General features: G+C 45.6%; 3 protein-coding genes across 5 annotated transcripts; 2 read left to right on the top strand and 1 right to left on the bottom strand.

Annotated features, from left to right (window-relative positions):
- The first annotated feature begins 343 nt into the window (after nt 1-343).
- Nucleotides 344-5,207, top strand: C28H19orf44 (chromosome 28 C19orf44 homolog). Its single transcript, XM_058820925.1, has 7 exons — nt 344-987; nt 1,273-1,630; nt 2,157-2,233; nt 2,316-2,775; nt 2,910-3,005; nt 3,099-3,265; nt 3,619-5,207. Exons 1-7 carry the CDS (start codon nt 673-675, stop codon nt 3,697-3,699), a joined length of 1,554 nt encoding a protein of 517 aa, XP_058676908.1. The 5' UTR covers nt 344-672; the 3' UTR covers nt 3,700-5,207.
- CHERP (calcium homeostasis endoplasmic reticulum protein) lies at nt 4,231-17,046 on the bottom strand. Of its 3 annotated transcripts, XM_058820923.1 has the most exons (18): nt 17,022-17,046; nt 16,759-16,932; nt 15,965-16,146; nt 15,033-15,170; nt 14,658-14,809; nt 14,201-14,312; nt 13,763-13,852; nt 12,923-13,160; nt 12,025-12,203; nt 10,989-11,385; nt 9,700-9,938; nt 8,798-8,931; nt 8,441-8,527; nt 7,710-7,859; nt 7,478-7,594; nt 6,833-6,927; nt 6,150-6,335; nt 4,231-4,987 (listed from the first exon to the last, which is right to left on the bottom strand). In XM_058820923.1, exons 1-18 carry the CDS (start codon nt 17,044-17,046, stop codon nt 4,983-4,985), a joined length of 2,700 nt encoding a protein of 899 aa, XP_058676906.1. In that variant the 3' UTR covers nt 4,231-4,982. The 3 variants fall into 3 exon arrangements, with proteins under 3 accessions (XP_058676906.1, XP_058676905.1, XP_058676907.1); XM_058820922.1 differs by lacking the exon at nt 4,231-4,987 and having other exon boundaries at nt 6,142-6,335; XM_058820924.1 differs by lacking the exons at nt 4,231-4,987; nt 17,022-17,046 and having other exon boundaries at nt 6,142-6,335; nt 15,965-16,105; nt 16,759-16,850.
- On the top strand, nt 17,045-19,325 carry LOC131568786 (translation initiation factor IF-2). Its single transcript, XM_058820859.1, has 3 exons — nt 17,045-17,158; nt 17,201-17,681; nt 19,009-19,325. Exons 1-3 carry the CDS (start codon nt 17,045-17,047, stop codon nt 19,149-19,151), a joined length of 738 nt encoding a protein of 245 aa, XP_058676842.1. The 3' UTR covers nt 19,152-19,325.
- The last annotated feature ends 20 nt before the right edge of the window (nt 19,326-19,345 follow it).

Below are 19,345 nucleotides of genomic sequence, written 5' to 3'. Positions count from 1 at the left end.
CCCGATGGCAGGTGAGGCACCGGTCCCTGTCTCAGTCTGTACCTGGGCAGCCTCAGCGCGGGCCGGTCTTGTGTGGGGAGGGATCTGTACAAGCCCCTTCCTATAGCTCCCTACAGGAGGGTGCAGCCAGCTCTGCTCCAGGGAACCGGCGACAGGACGAGGGGACACTCTTGAGCTGTGACAGGGGTGGTTTAGGTTGGACATCAGAAAGGATTTCTTCACTGAAAGGGTGGTCGGACACTGGAAGGAGCTGCCCGTGGAGTCGCCATCCCTGGAGATGTTTAAGGAAAGTCTGGATGTGGCACTCAGTGCTTTGGTCCGGTTAACAACAGGATCAGTCGAAAGTTGGACTCGGAGTTGTCAGGTCTTTCCTAAGGTCGGTAACTCTGTGATTCTTGGCAGGGCCACAGCCGTGTACCCCGCAGGAGCAGCACCCTTGGTGACCTAACGCTGGCGGACACAGATCTGGAGAGCGCCGGAATTACTCCGTCGCACCAGGGCAGGTTCCTGAAGGTGTGCGATGGAAACGCCGCTGGGACGCAGCGCTGCCCGGGGCCGGGGAGCGCCGTGCGGGCCTGGAGCAGCCGGGCAGCCCCGAGCGCTCCGGACAGCGCCGCCCACACGCGGCTAAACTCCGTCCTGAACAAAGTGGCACAGCTAGAAAGCAAAATCATGGCTCAAAAAAAGCACCTGGAACTGCAGAACACTGACTCGGGCCTGAAGGCTTTGGATGAGGAGTGCAGCTCATCCGCCTCTGGGCATGAAGGTGGCGCCAGGGGCAGGAGGTACTGGAAGAATTATGGTGCCACCAGTGGGATTGGGACCCGCAGAGATGCCTGTTCTGGGGAAGAGGAAAGCATGCAAAGCCCTAAAAGGAGTGTTATGGTTAAACAACAGCTTGATCTGGATAGTGATGAAGAGGAAATGAGAGAATTGATGGAGAGCTCTTTGGGGTTTTCCAGTGGAAGTGGGAATCAGAAGGTTCTGGTAAGTGATGCTCAGTAAGGTAGAAAGGTAAATACAAACTTTGCTGGATTATGTATTTTTATTAATGCTTTCATATAACTGTCTTAATTGGTTGCTTTTTATTTAAATAACACTAGCAACTAAATCCTAAATTTGCATTTGTGTCTTGCTCATGATAGGTTTCAGGTTCACATCTTAATATCTTAAAGTTACTCTATTTTACCCACAATGATTTGTTCTCCCTTTAGCAATCTACACATAACAATGAAGTAACACATAAATCTCTTTTTCATGTTCTTCAAAAAGAGTAAGACTCCAGTTCCATCAGGAAAGGCTCCTCCACCTCACAAGGAAGTTTCATCAGCAGAGTTATCTAAAGCATCTTCTTCTCACAACAAAGACTCAGAGAAAAGCGTGTTTGGTAGAGTTAATTCACCAGCACCTTCACCCACCAGCAGAAACCTGTCAGGACATACCAGGAGATCTCAACTGCTGTCATCTTCCACAAAGGACAACACTGTAAAGCGTGCTCTGCCTAAAGCAGGCTACACCAAGCACATCCAAGAATGCCTTGAAAGTGACAGAAGTGAAATAAAGTCATTAGATGAATTATTTTCTGAAGGAGCTGAAGATGCAGAAGATCCATCCAGCAGCAGTTTGAAATGTAAGTTTTTTCTCAGTATCAATTGTACTGATAATCTCCTGATAAATTCTCTAAATAAACATGGGCAAATAGGATTCACTGGTGAAATTTCACACAAACCAAGGCCTGATCAAAGTGATTATCTTGATCTGTTTATTTTTTTTCCTAGTGTAATAGGTTTGTATTTTTCTTAGCTTTTGACTTAATGGGTTCATATTAATGATGCTGCCCTGGGTGACATTATGATGTCAAAACAATTAGAACATTTAAAGTAGTTTTTCTCTATCAGTGGCACAATGTACCAATGGGTGGTCAGAGTGAGAACAGCTGGAAATGAGGGGCAGAAAAAATCTCTTGAACTTCAGGACTGTCAGCTGATCAAAGGAGGAAATTTTAGGAGTTTCTATGAAGTTAAAGAATCAGTGACTGATTGCTATTACTTTTCAGTACTGAAGAAGGATTTTTTTTCCCCCATTTTTGTCACTTACAAGAAAGTGTACTGTAATTTTCATGCAAATTCTCATGTGTAGGTGTCATTTGTTTGCAGACTTTGGACTGAATATCATGAGCCTTGATGATTTGGCACCAGATACTACCAGTAAGTCAGCAGAATTAAAGCAGAAAGTAAGTAGAAATTCCCCACTAGCACATATTCCCAGTCTGCCTTCGGTGGAGTTTGGAGGTTCTAAAATAAACACTTTTACAGGGAAAAGACATTCAGTTTACTCAAGAATCAAACAAATATGTGAAAAAAGATAAATTGCTGGTGGAAGAGGACCAGGCTGCTCTAAAAATGACCAGTGCAATAACTGGTGTGGAAGATTCTTCTGAAGAGGAAGTTGAAAAATGTGTCTCTGAAGCTGAAATCTCTGAACATTTAAGTGGAGTTTCCTCAGATTTCCCTCCACACAAACAGGATTATCCTAATCAGAACAAAAGTACTCTTAATTCAGAATATTCTGAAGATTTTGAAAAGTCTCTGTCTGCAACAGATAGGGAATCTGTAGAGGAACATGCTGAGAGCTGCAGGTCTCCTGGAGCACACCCATCCTCAGGGTCATCCCTGCTGGTCACCCCAAAACAGCACAGCCAGGGCCACCAAGTGACCGTCACAGAAACTGCAGTGCAGACAGCAGAGCCTCCCTTCACCTACTGCTGGGCAAAGGGTGAGTTCAGCCTGTTAGGCTGTGCTGTGCTTTTAGGGCAGCTGCTGTGCCTAGAAACTGCACAAGAACCAGGCAGTGGCACTAAACATTTCCCCTGTCCCCCCCCCAGTAATTCTGATCTCTCCCATGCACAGCAAACCCCACTGCAGTGCTCAGCCCACCCACTGGAACCAGCTACATCGACCCAGTGCCAATTGCCAGTCATGTCATCAGCATGGATGCAGTAGAAGGTACCAAAACCACATTTATTCTTCTTTTTCACTCTATTTTCTGCACCTGAGCCCAGCTTGGTTTGCTCAGCCCTTGCTGTCCCTTTCTCACAGCCCTGACCGCGTACAGCCCCTCGGTTCTTGTCTTACACACCATGTGCAAGCAGCACCTGATGCTGACCCAGCAGTTTGTCCAGAACGTTCACCACCTTCACACAGCCCTCGTGGAGTCATTGGAGCATGAGAAGTTCCACTACCATACCCTGGAAGAGGCTAAAGAGGTAATTATGACAAACCAGAGACCGAGCGTGAATTCCTTTACAAACGCTTGCGGTATTGACAGCAAACCTAGTTTTTCTGCATACGAATAATTAATAAGTTTAAAAGGAAAAAAAAAAGACTCAAGTCCTGCTGGAGGCCATAATTTTTAAAGATTAAGGTTTCTGCTGTAGCATTTAGCTGTCCTCAAATGAGCAGGGGTCATTCAGATGCTGCAACAGAAGGGTCACTTTTCTTTGCTAGTACAGAAACGTGCAGGTATCTTGACATGAAGATTAGTTGCTTTCTACTATTTAATAAATAATAATCTACATAATGAAGACATTAGCTTATTAACTCTTTTTTTTTTTTGCAGTACATCAAGAATCACAAATCCCCACCTCTAACAATTGAGCAAGCACTTGAAGAAATTCGGAGAGAGCCCAGGAGAAATTAAGTGCTTGGACAGTTACTGAACTTCAAGTGACATTTATATTCACAACTCCAAGGCTGAAACAAGAAACCTTTCCAAGTTGCACAGATAACAGGTTATAAACTGTATTGGAAGAATTCATACAAACTGCTAGGTTAGTATAAATTAGTTAGTACAAGTTGCTAATTATTATATATAATTTACTTTTCTATACCTCAATATTGTGTACACAATACAGGGATACACAGGAACCTTCAGCCAGACTATGTCAGCAAGAGACATCAAGATAACACTTCTGCCTAATGGGACTGTGATAAGTCATCACAGTGATAAGTCATTAATGATAAGTCATTCACATTTATCCAGTGAATTGTGAGATCTGTGATCTCATCTATGATGGTGGTAGAAGTGAAAGTCTGTTCTACAGCCCCTGAGAAATACAACCACAGCAGAAAATTACCATATCCTGACTTCAGTGCCATTATCCAAACAGCATTTCTGTATAATCAGCCTTGTCAGATTACAACAAACCCAAACACACACTTGGGTGTGTTTATTAAGATAAATTCAAAACAAGACAGGCCTATAACCAAGCTTCAGGAAATCTCAGCTGCATTTTTTATTTTAAAAAAATTGTTTATTGGAAGGCAAAACAACAACATTCACAAGTTGGTAACATACAGGTGTTGTATGCTGATTCACAGACAGGTACAGTTCCACAACTACAGTAGATCTAGAACAAACTGATATTCCACCATACTAACTGAATGGTTTTAAGAGGGATTTTGCTCTACAAACAAACAACTGGAAAAGGGGCAGACCTGGGGAGTGGAAGTGCAGTGTAAGGGCCTAACAGCTCTAGCTGGTGGTCTCTGGAAACAGTTACAAAAGATTTGTTTCTTTTTTTCATTTAGATTACAGCAACTTTCCAAGAACATCTCATTGATAGAAACGTGTAGAGCAGAGAAAATGGATTCTCTTCTATTGAACTAATTAGCTTTTATTAAAGGGTATATACAAAAATATAAAAAGCTCAAAGACTCTGTTCCATTACAAAGCATTGCCCATCCCTCAGAGTGCTGGGGAAGCTACCAGAGAAGTGACCCTTGTGTCCTGCCCCGAGTGGTGGCTGCAGCAGCTGCTGGGCAGGGCCTGGAGGTGACTGGAAGGTTCTAAAAGCTTGCACAGTGCTCAGAGGTCACCTGCACTGGAACTAGATGCTTCATTCCCCATTTAGACATTAGGATACACTGCTCAGCATCAGTCTGACTTGATCCCAAGGCAGCACCCCTCCACTTCAAATAGAATTAACCTTTTGAGAGAAATAAACATATATTATGGAACTAGAGAACATAGAACCACATCACATAATGTCTGTATTCCACAGGAATGAATGAGGCACAGTCCTGCATCAGGAACAGCTTGAGTGGGGTTTAATTCTGCTATAAAATGGGGAACTAATTAGAAAGTTTTGCAAGATAAATGGGAATTTTTAAACTTGCTAGACGTGTCATAGTGAGACCTGGCCTTTTTTAAGCACTAATTGACAAGTATTGAAGTACATGTCATAGCTTTCAATTTTTCACCATGGTTTTAAAAGTAATTAATTTGTCACTCTGTCCAGACTTTAATCGGGATTTCTAAAAGTTTAATGTTTTGCAGAAGGTGCAAGACATGTTTCTTCAGAGAGCCTTATTCAAATGGTGAAGGGTCTTGTGTTTCATGCTTCACTGAAACAACAGGGAGAAGAGCTCTTACACATTCTGCAGTTACCTAAGCTGTCTGAAGTGTTTGGTGGAATGAGGGTTCTGTTAATAAGGAATTTTTCCTTATGGGCTTTATTTGAACCCATTTGATTCCACCAATCTAGAGGCAGCAGTGACATTTCATTGAGCATGCCAGTTTTCCTTTTAGCTGTTGGCAAGTGCCAATGTTCAATGTATCACAGACTCTGCAAAAATCCATCACTTGGGTAATTGTCTTTTTCTGAACCCTTCCTGCACTACAGGGAATTTATTACAAATTCTGGCTTTGGCAGAATGTGATACTAATGGTAGAAAACTCTGACTAGGGCAGGGGTAAACAGTAAGTGTTGCCTAACTTGGTTCCAACCACAAGGACCTCCCTGCTGTTGCAGCTGTCCCTTGTGTGGCACAGCTCCCCCTCCACGAACTTTGTGACTATTTCAAGTTTTTGTGCGGGAATATTCAAAGATGCAGGTGCTCAGTATTGCAGCCAGCAAGTGACTTACACAGAACACACTTATTAATTAACATTTCAGAAATTAAAACACAACACAATGCCTAAAAAGAAAAACTTGCTGGGTTAATCAGAGTACACATCCACTTACCTGCTGTTTTACTGTATCAGTTACATTAGAAAAAATTAAGAGCTACTGCTATTTTGATTTGGGTTTACAAAAATCACTTTGAAGTCCACAGAGGTTTCTAAATTGCTGAGAAACATTCACTTACATTCATCCCTGGCTTTCATGCGTGCGATAAATGAGTAACTTTTATTTCTTCTGTAGTTTTCATAAGGGTCGTCCAATGCAACTCCCACTCCTTTGTACTGATCCCATTTGTCTCGGATATCACCTCCTTTAATTGGGTCTTGGATTCCTTGCTCCTTGGCTCCCAATCCACCAGATCCACTCCATCCTGCAGCAAGGACACAACATTGCAATCCTTTCACTGCTTTTTTTAGGACTATAATTATGAAGACAAACACATTTTGGAAACAACCAAAGACAGCATCACTTTGATAAAGCAGGATGGGAAGAGACAACCTGAAACAGCACATGAACTGTCCCATTTATCTCACAAGCATTAATATGCAGAGATTCTAGGAGCTGACAGCAGCAGTATCCCTAAAAACTGTTAGGAGGATAAGAAGAAAAGCAGTGCAAGTCCAATCTGTCCAGTCAGCCCTGCTGACCTGCACTGCAGGGAGATGAAATACTTCAGGTAGGGTCAGTTCTATCTGATGCCAAACTCACATCCCTGTCTTCTGTATTTTACATCTCTGAATATTCTTATGCTGACCTTGGAATGCCAAGGAATAATTCCTTATGAACATGCATTAATTAATTACATCTAAGACTTCGGTGTCTAATTTTGTTTCTTGGCTTGTCTAAGATTCTACAACAGCACCTTACCCATTTTCACTAGCATTTGATGGCCTTTATTTTCTTCTCCAAGTCTCGATTCTGGTATAGAAGGCCCAGAACTGGAGCCCAAACCAGCAGAAGAACTAAGAAAACAAGAACAACAAATTTAGAACCAGTGATGTTATTCTGACACAAAACACAGTCAGTTCTATTCTGTTAAGCATTAACATCCAACACAATTCTATCCACTCTACTAAGCTATTCTTTACTACAGCCATCAGATTATGCAGTTATTGAGGTGCCAGAAACACATCACCTGCTTCTCAGCACAAGGGAAATCAAACAGAATCACACACAGAATCACACAGAATTTCTAGATTGGAAGAGAAACTGTGCTCTTCCCAATGGAGCACACAGAGAATTACTCCTGCTCCCAAGGAAGGTATACACAGACTTCACAGTTTTGCAGTTTTCACTTCAGCATGCAGTTTTGTTAAAATAAAAAGCCACCACAATAGAGTAATATTCTCTCTACAAGCCCATCTAGCAGATAAATTGTTTCTAGATCTGCTCTCCATCATCTTTCCTGCTCTTTGATGAAATGCTGATTATCCCCTGGTAAGGAGGCAGAGCCCCTGCAGGCTCTGTTCCAACAGCCCAGGTGAAAGGAGACAGAACCAAAGCAGAGCTTACGGAGGAGTGGGGCTGCGAGAGCGGGACCGGCGCCGCCTCCCCGGGGAGTAGGATTTGGAGCGAGACCGGGACCGAGAGCGCGAGCGGCTGTGCGAGGAGCGGGACCTGCTGCGGCTTCTGAAAGGGAGAGCACACAAGTTACCACAGCAACCCCGTGGATCCTTGGGTCAGCCTCCAGGGTTGGGGTTTCCCCACTCCCACACTTCCCAAAGTCCAGCCCCCTGTGCCCTACCTGGACTGCGAGCGAGAATAGGATCGCGACCGAGAGCAAGAGCGGGAGCGGGATCTCGAGTAGGAGCCGGATGATTTTGAAGATCGTGAGTGAGACCGAGAAGATGAACGGCCTCGGCTTTTAGAGCGACTGCGAGACCGAGAGGGCCCACTGCACAAATGAGCAGAGAAACTCCACTGAGATTCCATGGAGAAGCACCACAAACACAAATCTACTCCTGATCAAATTCAAATTACACACAAGCACTACTTCTGCAGGGAAAGTGAAAGCTTGAGTGTGAAAAACTCTTTCACAGAATCACAAAGCAGTTTGGGTTGGAAGAGACCTTAAAGCTCATCCAACCCCTGCCATTGGGCAGGGACGCCCTCCTCAAACCAGGTTGCTCCAAGCCCTTTGTGATTTTGTGATTTCACAGAATCACAAAGCAGTTTGGGTTGGAAGAGACCTTAAAGCTCATCCAACCCCTGCCATTGGGCAGGGACACCCTCCTCAAACCAGGTTGCTCCAAGCCATGTTTAACCTGGCCTTGGGAACTTCCAGGGATGGGGCACCCACAGCTGCTCTGGGCAACCTGTGCCGTGTCCATTTTCTGCAGATTAGACAGAAATTCCAGCACATTGAAACTCATTCTTCCATCAGCATGTTGCTGAATAGACTTTCCCTCTGCATTTAGCCCAAGCATCTTCCAGATGAACAGCACAGAGCAGAAGGTGGCACACAGGAACTCTCACCTATTTCTCTTCTCTTGCCCTTTCCTCCGCCTTGCTCTCATTTTAGCTCTGAAGAATTCGTACAGTCCGTTCTGCTCCCATCCTTCACTGCAACAAATCAACCACACAGAACCCACACGTGTAAATTCCATTTCAGTGGAGACCTTAAGGATTTTCACAGAATTTTGTACATAAAAAAGGGTCTGGGAAAACTGTCTCACAAATCTCAGTATAAGATCAAACAGCAAGTGCAGCTGCAATACAACAACAGCATTAGGAGAACCAAGACACAGGCAAAAGAGAGGGAGGCACTCCATGATTTGAGGCAACATCTTAGAGCATTTTCCTTACCATTTTATTGCCTACACCTACTCTTACCTGTTTCTAGGCCTGTCATGAGATGGTGGACTATAAAATGCCTCAACTGCAGCCAGAAGTCTCTCACTGGGGGGCATTGGAGGTGGAAGACGAATATCTTTAGGATCTAAAGGTTTATACTCGTGATCTTCAAGCTGCCAGAAACAAAACAAATTACATTTGTGTCATGTGTCGTGGGGAGGCTACCTGAAGAGTTAAATACAGATTTAGCTGTAGAGATCTCAAATTTCAATACTGGATAAAAAATGATCTGGAAATAAGGATTCTGTAGACAAACCAGTGCTTCCTCATGCTATCACTATTGTGAGCTCTCTGAGAAAAGCCTGCACTGTACAGGTTGAAGTATTAAGTGGATCACCAGGTAGATAAAATGCAAATCTCATCCACCTTTGTGCTGGATGGAGCCTGGCACAAACTGGTGTTCATCTCAAATACAGAATACATAAATGTAACTATCCCTGAAGATGCTGATGTATGTTTCCTGTTCTCTATCTCTCTTTGTATATATAACATTGATATTGTAAAACATCTTCAAGAGAATTCTGATTATGAAGAACTAAAACAGTGGCCCCATCAGATCTGTGAGGTCTCTCTGGTCATCTGGAAATGACTGGGGATTTCCATTTCCTACAAAGAGGGTTGAACTTGCAAGGATAAATTGCTCTTTCACACTGTGGGTTCAACCAGCTTCCTCTAGCAAACAACACACAAAAATTCTCACCATTTCCACTACTTAGTCCCCCAAACTACTCCTGCTCTTATACCCTAAACTTGCTTGTGGAATGGAAGGATTTGAAATCATACACATCAATGTTGAACTGTCCCTAATAACAACAACAGGTTTTGGATCTTTCAATCCCACCAGTGCCTTGGTTTGAATCAGTCCCATAGCAAGCACTTACTTTGACCAGTGGAGCCATCAGGCCAGCAGGAAGATCAAAGTAGGGAACATTTGGCACCAGGCTGGGATCATCATGGTTCATGTGAGGGGGCCCTTGGCGCCGCATGTGAGGGGGCTGCCCGTTAAATCCATGTGGGGGAGGCCCAAAATCTGGGTGCTGTGGCCCTCCCCAGGGAGGATGCTCGCTGATACCAGGATGAGGCAGTCTGTGACCAGGATGATGATGAGGAGGTCCAATTTCTGCAGAGTGGGAGGGTTAAAATGTTTTATTTAGCCATTAAAGAAAGAAGGCAGTCAGAGATGTACTTTAATTACTGCGTTTATCCTAAAACCCAATCTCAGCAGATCCAGCAAAGCACCAGAAATGAAGGACCAGAGGCTGGCTACAGGTCCCTGCAGTGCATTTACCTCCCTGGCCACACTCTCTAGACAACAGGATAGCTCAGCCCCAAGCCACTGCTTCCTTTGGGACATACTGTGGTCAAAAGGACTCAAATCCATTGGTTTTCAACCATTTTTGGACTCGGAAAATTGAGAAACCTTTAGGATTAACATAGCAACTCCTACACAGAAACTCCTATTTTCTAAATGACTTGTCACACAGAACCAGGGTGATCTTTGGCCTTCACACTGACAAGGATCATTCCAGAGTAACAGCAACTCCAGCAGGTGAAATGGAAACTACCTCTGGCCAGGCAAGCTGCACCAGGTTACACTCCTACACATTCCCATGTTCCAACAACAGAACAAGCCCAATGAGGAGGAAGAACTGGAGGTAAGGATCGTTTCACCACACACTACCAAGCCACACAACATTAAATGCAGAAAACTAGAGAGCCTGGCAGCCAAAATAAAAAGAAAGAACAAATGAGTGTATGTACAGGAATAAATCCTTTCAGCCTTCCTCTTATCTTCCTCCATCTACACAGGTCACAGCTCTCATCAGCCCTCACCTATGGGCTGATGTGCAGGTGGTTAAATTTACAAGAAAATGCTGCTTCTCACCTTTGAACTTCCTACTTTTAAAGCAAAGTAGTTGCAAAAGAGGTGCCTGTAGAGATGCTGACTTGAATTTGGACTACAATTTCTTATTCATTAGGGAAGACTCAAAAAGCAAGGAAGCATCCAACTCTGCATGTGTTTCCTACTGAGTTCTTAGCAGTAGCTTCCCAAACTCCCAAACTAAGGAAAATCACAGCAATCCACAACTGTCATCCCAAATCACTAAATAATTTTGTAATGGCAATCAGCATTACAACACAAGAAAACCTGGCCTGGTACACACTTTACCTTGAGGAAAATCCCCCTGGGGGTAATCAAAACGATGAGGATAAGGAGGCCTTTCAAAGGGATGGCGAGGTGGAAAATCATCCTGCATGAAGCGAGGTGGAAAGCGGTTGAAATTATGCGGATGCGGGGGCTGGTTGAATTGGGGATGTTGCTGATGTGGAGGAAATGGGCCTCTGAAGTGAGGTGGCCGCTGCATTCGAAATGGAGGTTCCCTCTGACCCCCACCCCATGGAGGCTGTTCATGCTGGTTGTTCCATGGTGCTTCAAACTGGTTGTTCCATGAAGGATCAGGCTGGTTGTTCCAAGGTGTTTCTCGCTGATTGTTCCAGCCTTGATCTCTCTGTTCGTTCCACATTCCTTCGTGGTTGTTATTCCAGGGAGGACAGTGAGGTGGTCCCTGGAGGTGAAGTCATGAGGTTACAAGAATGAAGAACACAATAATATACCTTCCTAAAGAAATACAGCCCATGCACAGGTGAAAAAACATTTCAAATACGAGTCTGAATGACTGCAACTTCAGAAAAAAGATGGGAAAAGACCAAACTGTTACTGAACCAAACAGCTCTTTGTCATAGGAATAGCATGGTGGTTAATAAACTGAAATAGGATTAACATCTTGCCTTTAACTGCACTCAGAATGACAAAAGGTTACAAGAATGAAGAACACAATAATATACCTTCCTAAAGAAATACAGCCCATGCACAGGTGAAAAAACATTTCAAATACGAGTCTGAATGACTGCAACTTCAGAAAAAAGATGGGAAAAGACCAAACTGTTACTGAACCAAACAGCTCTTGTTCATAGGAATACCACCGTAGTTGTGGTGGTAAACAAACTGAAATAGGATTAACATTTTGCCTTTAACTGCACTCAGAATAACAAAACTTAGCATTGAAATCTGGATTTATAACTTTCACAGCTTCTAACTCTCTAGCTTTTCACTGCACTTCCACAACCAAGGTGGTCATTCCCAACCTCCACAACCAAGACAGTCATTCTAAACCTCCACATGGGTTTTTAGAACTGTTTCTTACCTGTTGTTGACCCCACGGCGCAACAGGGTGAGGTTGGTCAAACCAGGGTGGTTTATTTGGGGGAATCTGATCATGAGATCCAGGCCCACGTGGTCCACCTGAGGCAGGATCCTGCACTCCAGACCCAGTTGTGTCATACTCTGTAGAACCAGCCAGAGGCAGCTGAGATTTACCATCATCTGGAACAATTTAGAGACTATTGTCAGCATCAAAATCACTTGCAGTTAATAAAACATCAGCACACCAGGCTCCAGATTAATTCCTTCTGCAGAAATCTAATTACTGGGAGACAGGATTTCTGATCCATTTAACACTCATCTCTGGTTCTTTTTATATTCAAGCATCCACCTGCACCTGCTGCAAGGTTCTGAACAGATTCAAGCTGTTGCCTGAACCAAACCAGCAGTGCATTGTGGCTCATTATTTAAAAAGGAGTGTGTCGCAGACATTTCTTTACAGAAATCCTTTCTTTCAGATTTCTGCGTCTTCAAGAGGCCAGAGGGCCCCCGAAGAGAAAGTAAACAATTATTATCAGCTGCTAAAAAATGCAACAAAAACACCTTGATTGGCTCATTTTCTATGTTTATAATTAAGAGCCAATCACCAATTCAAGCCAAAAAACTGAGTCCTTAACCACAACTTTGTTGTGAGTTCTTCTCTATCTTTTCTTAACTTAGCTAGCAGCTCTGCAAACCTCTCTCTATGTATTCTATTTAGTATAACTATAATGTATTATATCATATATTAATAAATAAACCTTCTAATCAAGATACAAAATTCACCATCTCTCTCTCACCAGCAGCGACCCACTCAAGTCGCTGTAATAGGAGTGGAAAAAAAAAAAGGCATAACATTGTCAGCCAGTGAATTTTGCACAGGTCCCAGGTCAGGTCAGTACCTGCTTGTGTGACTGGAACAGATGGTGGAGCTGAGGCTGGGGCTGCTGTGGGGGCCTGAGGTGGGGGTGTTGATTTCACCTCGTTCTCTAGGGGGGGGATTTGGATCTGCTGCTGCTGCTGCTGCTGCGTTAAACTGTTCACAAACTCCTCGTGCTGAGTTTTCAGGTTCTGAATCTGCTGTTGGAAAGCCACTTGCACAGGCTGGACAACCGTTGCATATTCAGTGATCAGATTTGCCTGGTAAAAGAAATTAAGAACAAGTGAACACTGAACCTACAACACCCACCTTATCCACTTGTTCCAAATTCCCTGTATTGCCCTTCATCCTCTCTCCCAAAAAATGCCTGAGGATGCAGGATAATGGTGGCAGAACCACCCAGTGTCATTACAAAGCTTTGTGGAGATTTCCAAAACATTCTCTGCGAGCTGAAACCCACCACCTTTAGTACTGCCTTTCCAATACAGCTCAAACCAACAGCATTCATTACTAATAATAAAAAGGAAAAGTTCCTGCTGCCACTACAATTTTTATATTCAATGTATCCAATTTAAAGCCCTGTTTCCTTGTTTCCTTTTAACCAAACACTCCCTGCCATACAAGACACTGTCAAATATGTACAGGACTGTATCAGTCTGTATCCTGTATCCAGGGCCACATCAGCAGCTGGATTATTGAATGTTTGAAATAGCAAGGTTATATTTTACATTATTTTTTGTAATCCCTTGTAAGCAACTTCAAGGGAGGGGAAGGGAGACAAAAATTAACATTATACTTTGAAAAGGAAAATCATTTTCAAAATATTTGTATAAATAAGAAAACTGATATTTTTGTGGCTAACCTGGTACTGGCCAAGTCCAAGAGCTGGGCTTTGTAACTGCTGAATAATGGACTCATCAAAGTACCCATTTTTCTCCCATAGCTGAAGAAGCTGCATGAATAAGAGTGAAAAGATTTTAGAAATTATGAACAATCAAAGAAATACTGAGCCACAGCATTTTTGTGTCTTCAGCTTTTCATAAGACCTAGGATTTTTCTAATTATTTTTGAATTATTAAAGATTCAGATGCATTCATCATTGTGATAACTCTTAAATAAAGCCTAAGGACTTTGAAGTTCTATTTTAAATGTGTACTAGAGCACCTTCTATAATAAACTTTATGAAAACAATCAGACTAGAAAAATCTCACTCACCTTCTTGCACCTGCCTATTTGTGAATTTACACAGCACCAACCTAACAAAGCAAAAGTCAAAGTTAAACCAAAACCAGATACTCACTCTGGCAATTTTCTGTTGCTTATCTTCCTCCACTGCTAGAAAACTGGTACAATAAATAGGCACCACCACCTTCTGTAAAGCAGCCAGAAGATCTCGTGCTTGCTTCCTCTGGCTTCAAGAAAGGAATGGGCAGAGTTATCTTCTTCACTATAACACCAAGTGCATTGGAATATTCAATTAATCTCAACTTCTGCTATACTAAAAGTAGCGGAATCATGAAATAGAGTGTTCTCTCCCGAATGACTTTATTGTAAAATCTTGTCTGGAGGAAAAATACACAAAGTAGGTAAAATGGTTTTACCTAAATTTGATTACTAAAGCACTAGATCAAATCTATGGACATCTAAGGACAGCTGATAAAAACAATAAAATATGAAGTGACTAGTCAAACCAACACTGTATCTAGGAGAAAAACTTGATCAAAACAGCAAACTGAAGCCCAGAACTGAATTCTTACCAGTGATGCAAAACATCATTGATCAGGTAGATGAGGTGCAGGCGCAGCTCAAAGTGAGCTCCGTCCGCCGTTATCCGGTTCCGCAGGTGCCCGGCCATCAACTCACAGTGAGCAGGAGACTTGGCATTACTAAACATCCAGTTCTTGCCAGCCTTAGAAAAGCAAATTTTAAAATATTTTTAGTCAGTCTAATGTGTTCCCATGATATAGGCTTCCTATAGTTCTGAAATAACTGCAGGAAGGTTTTCAGGTAACAGCTTTCATCTAACCTGCCACACAACATGGATATAAAGCTGTTGGTAATGTACAGAGAATCTCAAAATTCAAATGGACACACAGTGCCACCAAATCCCTGTGCAGATTCAGATCACTTACTGAGATTGCATCTTTTGTGCAAGTGTCAATTATTGGCTGCAACAAGTTGTCAAATTCGTTCATATCTAACTGGGTTTCCTCCAAAACTTTTTGCATTTGTTGCTCGATTGCAAGGGCTACTGCTGATGTGACTTGTTCCTGAATAAAACAAGAACAAAATAAAGGAAAAAAAAAAAAAGAGAAAGAATTACATTACAGCCAAAACTCTTTTAAAGAATGAAGCTGCTGTATCCTTATCCTCTTGGACCTAAGTGGCAATCTCAAAAACCAAAATCTTTTACAGGCACTGTGACTTCATGAAAATGTTTCAATTCTTTCGTTCTGAAAAGAAAAGACTCTTCATATTTTCCTGGAGAAATCCAGTTTACTTCTCCACTTCCAGTTTACTTTTCTACTTCTACTTCTAAAATCTATCATGTAATAAAAAATAATTACAAAAACTCTTAAGCATAAGGAACATAACCAAGGCACAATGAACTCTTCAGTTTGGTTTTCAGCAGCTTTAACAGTTAAACATCTGCAAAAATCAGCTAGCTGATAGCACACAGTTCCCCTCCAGTATAAGTCAGAATACTACAAACTGGAATATCTTGCAGTTCCCAGCAATTTGCAGCATCAAACCAAGGTTAAAGCAGTCACAATTTATTCCACTCTAAAACTAACAAGATTTTTCAAAGAGCAAATAGAAGGTTTTAATCACAGATCACTCATCCCATAATAACATAACCCATATGCAATCATAACCCAACCTACACATCAGACACATCCATTCTAGGGGAACAATGGTGTTTGCCACACAACAAAAGTAAGGAAAGCAACATCCCTTCTCCTCACCTCCAGCTCTGCTCAGCACTAAACCATCCTTTCCCCCTTCACTCCTAATCCCACTGACAGGCCGGGACACACCAGATGAGTGCTCATCTCAAACCAACCTGTCTCATGGCCAGGAGATGCTGCTCCTGCTGCTGCAGGTTCCACTGACTCTGCTGGATGAGCTCCTCCACAGACGGGGTGCCCTGAGGGGCTGGGATGGGCGCAGCCGGCGGCAGCGAGGGCTGTGGCAGGGGCTGGATCTGTGCGGAAGCCTCGATATCTTGGCTTTGCTTGCACAACACTATCAGACAGAGTAAACTTTGAAAGTAAACCTCCCAGAGAAACCTGCTACCACCAGCCCACGGGTGAAAATGGCACCAGTTCCAAAGAGACCCTCGCTCTGAGGGGGTGAGAGGGGTCTCCAGAGCTGCTCGGACAATGCTCTGACACTTGGAGGGATTCTTGGGGTGTCCTGTGCAGGGCCAGGAGTTGGACTCGATGATCCTGATGGGTCCCTTCCAACTCAGCACATTCTATGATTCTACGGTTAACGCAAAATCACAGGTGGCCGGTGCCAAAGAGGAGAGTCAGCAACTCCCTGTGCACTTCCAGAGGGACAACTCCAGGACAAGCCGAGTGAGTTCCGGCTCTCCAGGTGCCGAGCTCCGTCTCACCACGCCGCCCGTCCCTGCGGCTCCCCCTGCCCGCCTCCAAACCCACAACCGGGGCCGTGAGGAGCCGCGGGCAGCGCTGAACCATCTACCGGGAACCCCGAGCGCCGCAAACCGGTCCCGGCGGAGCAGGACGAGCCCAGAAGAGACAAAAGTGTCTCCGCCGGCCGACCCCGAGACCCCGCGGCCGGCGAGGGAGGGAGCCCCGAGCCGGCCCTGCCCGAGCCGCAGGCCCCACTCACGCTGCTGCTGCTCCAGGGCCAGCTTGTACTTGTAGTAGCCGTAGAAGTCGCCCCCGAAGAGGAAGGAGAATTTGGGGTTCTCCTTCTGCTTCTCCATCGTCATCTTCTCGAACTCGGGCCCGTTCCGCGCCACAAACTGCGCCAGCTTGTCGATGACATTCCGCAGCTCCTGGTCTGTGGGGAAGCAGCGCCGTCATCCCCCGCTCTCCCCCCATTCCCGCGGTCGCCCCCCGTTCCCCCCGCAGCCCCTGATGCCCCCTCACCGTCGGGCGGCAGCGGCATCTCCATGGCCGCGGCTCCCCGGCCCGCTGGGCCGCGCCGCACTGCCCGCCGAGCGGCTGCGACACCCGCGCGGCCGCGCTTTACGGCCCCGTCGCCGTGGAGACGGCGCGCGGCGCCGGTGACGCGGGGTCGCATGGCGCGGTCGCGGCGCCCTTAGGAGAGCGTGGAGGAGCCGCGGCTGGACTCACTCGGGGCTCGACTCTCCCTCGCACCCCGCGCCGGCCCCTGCCCGGACTCCCGGCCCTGGACCCCGCGGCCCCGCAGCCCCTCCGGCCGCCTCCCCGAGCCCCCCAACTTCGCCGTTTTCAGCGGCCCCGGCGCCGAGGGGCTCTGGGGGGACGCGGGGGCCGCGCCCCGGGCTCGCAGCCGCTCAGCCGTTTTCAGCGGCCCCGCGCCACGAGAAGCGCCCTCGCCGGACCCTTTTGGGGATCCCCCGGTGTGGGGCAGAGCCCGCAGCCCCGGCGGGGAGCAGCCCCCCCTGACGCGGCCTTCCTCCAACTCGGCCTCCTCGTCCTCCTCCTCGCCGGCCCCCCCGAGCGGGGGGGAGTCCTCCAGCCCCTCTCCCTGGGGCTGCCAAGGGCCGGGGACCAGGCTGAGCGAGGGGGGCACGGCCGGGACCCCCCCTCTGCAGTCGGAGCCGGGTGAGTGGGGGGGGAACAGCCCCATGTTACGCCTAAATGAGACTCCCACAGCCCCCAACTCTGCCTCAAGTGCCCCCAAACTCTGTCCTGAGTGCCCCCAAACTCTGCTCCCCAATTAGCCTGAACTGTGCCCCCCATGACCCCAAACGCTGCCCCAGCTGACCCTAAACTCTGTCCCCCAATTAGCCTGAACTGTTCCCCTCCATGACCCCCAACTCTGCCTCAAGTGCCCCCAAACTCTGTCCCCCCATGACCCCAAACTCTGCCCCAAGTGACCCCAAGCTCTGCCCCCCAATTAGCCTGAACTGTGCCTCCATAACCCCCAAATCTGCCTCACATTACCCTTAACCCTTCCCCCAAGACAGAGTTTGGGGGTTATGGGGGGCACACACAGTTCAGGCTAATTGGGGGGCAGAGTTTGGGGTCACTTGGGGCAGAGTTGGGGGTTGTGGGGGGCACAGTTCTGGTTAATTTGGGGCAGATTTAGAGGTAATGAGGGAGCAGGGTTAAGGATAACGGGGCAGGGGGCAGAGCTGGGGCTGTGGGAGTCACATTTAGAGAGATCTCACCGAGAGATCCCTCCGCAGCGCGTGACGCTGCACAGCCGATCCCTGATGTCCCTCCGCGTTCTCGCCTTCCCCGCTCCTAGCACCGAGTGGGACTACTTTGTGTCACGGTTCGCCCGCACAGCCACATCCACGCACACAAAGGAGGGGGAGGCTGGAATATGACAGCTGCTTTCATAAATACAGCACAGGCAGAGAATTATTTTGCCCCTTTGAACCCAACACAAAAGAATTTCGAAAAAAAATCTGTTCCCAAAATAGCTCCGGAGTCCTTCCCCCGCAGTGTTTGGGACACTAAACCCTGAAAATTCGTCAGCATTAATCCCAAAATTAGAAAGCACACAAAAATATTTTGATAATTTTCAGCTAACAGACTGGGATGAAGTCAGACACCAGATTTGCAAAGAAGGAAGTCTAAATCCTTTAGCTGTGCCTGTGCTATTCAGGCAGCAAGCCGGTGGTCCTAGAACATGGGTGGCTATTGTGAAAAATGCATTTATTTTATGACTGGCTTTTTGCAAATATTGAAATGAATGTTATATGTGTTGTGTTAGAAAGTGATGCTGTATTAATTCTCTTAAGTGCTGTGTTAAATATAGTTTTAGGTTATAAAAATTGTTAAAATAGAAGCGATGCTCTGTAAGATGCTTTGTTTAACAGAAAGGGCTTGCAGCGAGACAGCAGCCACAGGACACCTCAATCTTTCAGAGAAAAAGAATTTATTGCTCTCTTATCAGAACGAACTTCTTCCTGCTTTGAAGGCGCTGTTGGGATTCGGAGGAAGAAGTTGATGATGACCAGACAGAGTCCTGTGTTTGAATGGAGTTTATGCACCATGGATGAAGTGTGTGAATATACAAAATCCTTCTCTACAGGATCCCTGCTCCAGCTGAACCACCCCTGACACTGCAGGAGGGCTGAGCCACAATTCCAATGGGACTGCTGCCAACACCCTGACCCACAGGGTGTCAGGTTGGGTTCTGACCCTGTCAGTGTTCCTCTAGTGTACTGCATTGTTTATTTTATCCTTTTATTGGTTTTTTCTTCCCTATTAAAGAACTGTTATTTCCTACTCCCATATTTTTCCTGAGAGCCCCT

Source organism: Ammospiza caudacuta, chromosome 28 (genome assembly GCF_027887145.1).
Source record: "Ammospiza caudacuta isolate bAmmCau1 chromosome 28, bAmmCau1.pri, whole genome shotgun sequence".
Lineage (NCBI taxonomy): Eukaryota > Metazoa > Chordata > Aves > Passeriformes > Passerellidae > Ammospiza > Ammospiza caudacuta.
Note: the sequence above shows the minus strand (reverse complement) of the source record. Positions and strands in the feature narration are given on the sequence as shown.

What these genes read in the sequence shown, in the direction of transcription:
- CHERP (XM_058820922.1), bottom strand. Translation starts at nt 17,046, where the DNA reads ATGGAGATGCCGCTGCCGCCCGACG. An exon ending in AATGATGTTTTGCATCACTG is followed by an intron (nt 14,313 to 14,657) that starts GTAAGAATTCAG and finishes CCTTTCTTGAAG; the next exon opens with CCAGAGGAAGCAAGCACGAG. An exon ending in TCAAATGCTAGTGAAAATGG is followed by an intron (nt 6,336 to 6,832) that starts GTAAGGTGCTGT and finishes TCCTTGCTGCAG; the next exon opens with GATGGAGTGGATCTGGTGGA.
- LOC131568786 (XM_058820859.1), top strand. Translation starts at nt 17,045, where the DNA reads ATGGCCGCGGCTCCCCGGCCCGCTGGGCCGCGCCGCACTGCCCGCCGA. An exon ending in GGAGACGGCGCGCGGCGCCG is followed by an intron (nt 17,159 to 17,200) that starts GTGACGCGGGGT and finishes CGCCCTTAGGAG; the next exon opens with AGCGTGGAGGAGCCGCGGCT. An exon ending in CCCTCTGCAGTCGGAGCCGG is followed by an intron (nt 17,682 to 19,008) that starts GTGAGTGGGGGG and finishes CCTGCTTTGAAG; the next exon opens with GCGCTGTTGGGATTCGGAGG.
- C28H19orf44 (XM_058820925.1), top strand. Translation starts at nt 673, where the DNA reads ATGGCTCAAAAAAAGCACCTGGAACTGCAGAACACTGACTCGGGCCTG. An exon ending in GTGGGAATCAGAAGGTTCTG is followed by an intron (nt 988 to 1,272) that starts GTAAGTGATGCT and finishes TTCTTCAAAAAG; the next exon opens with AGTAAGACTCCAGTTCCATC. An exon ending in CAGCATGGATGCAGTAGAAG is followed by an intron (nt 3,006 to 3,098) that starts GTACCAAAACCA and finishes CCTTTCTCACAG; the next exon opens with CCCTGACCGCGTACAGCCCC.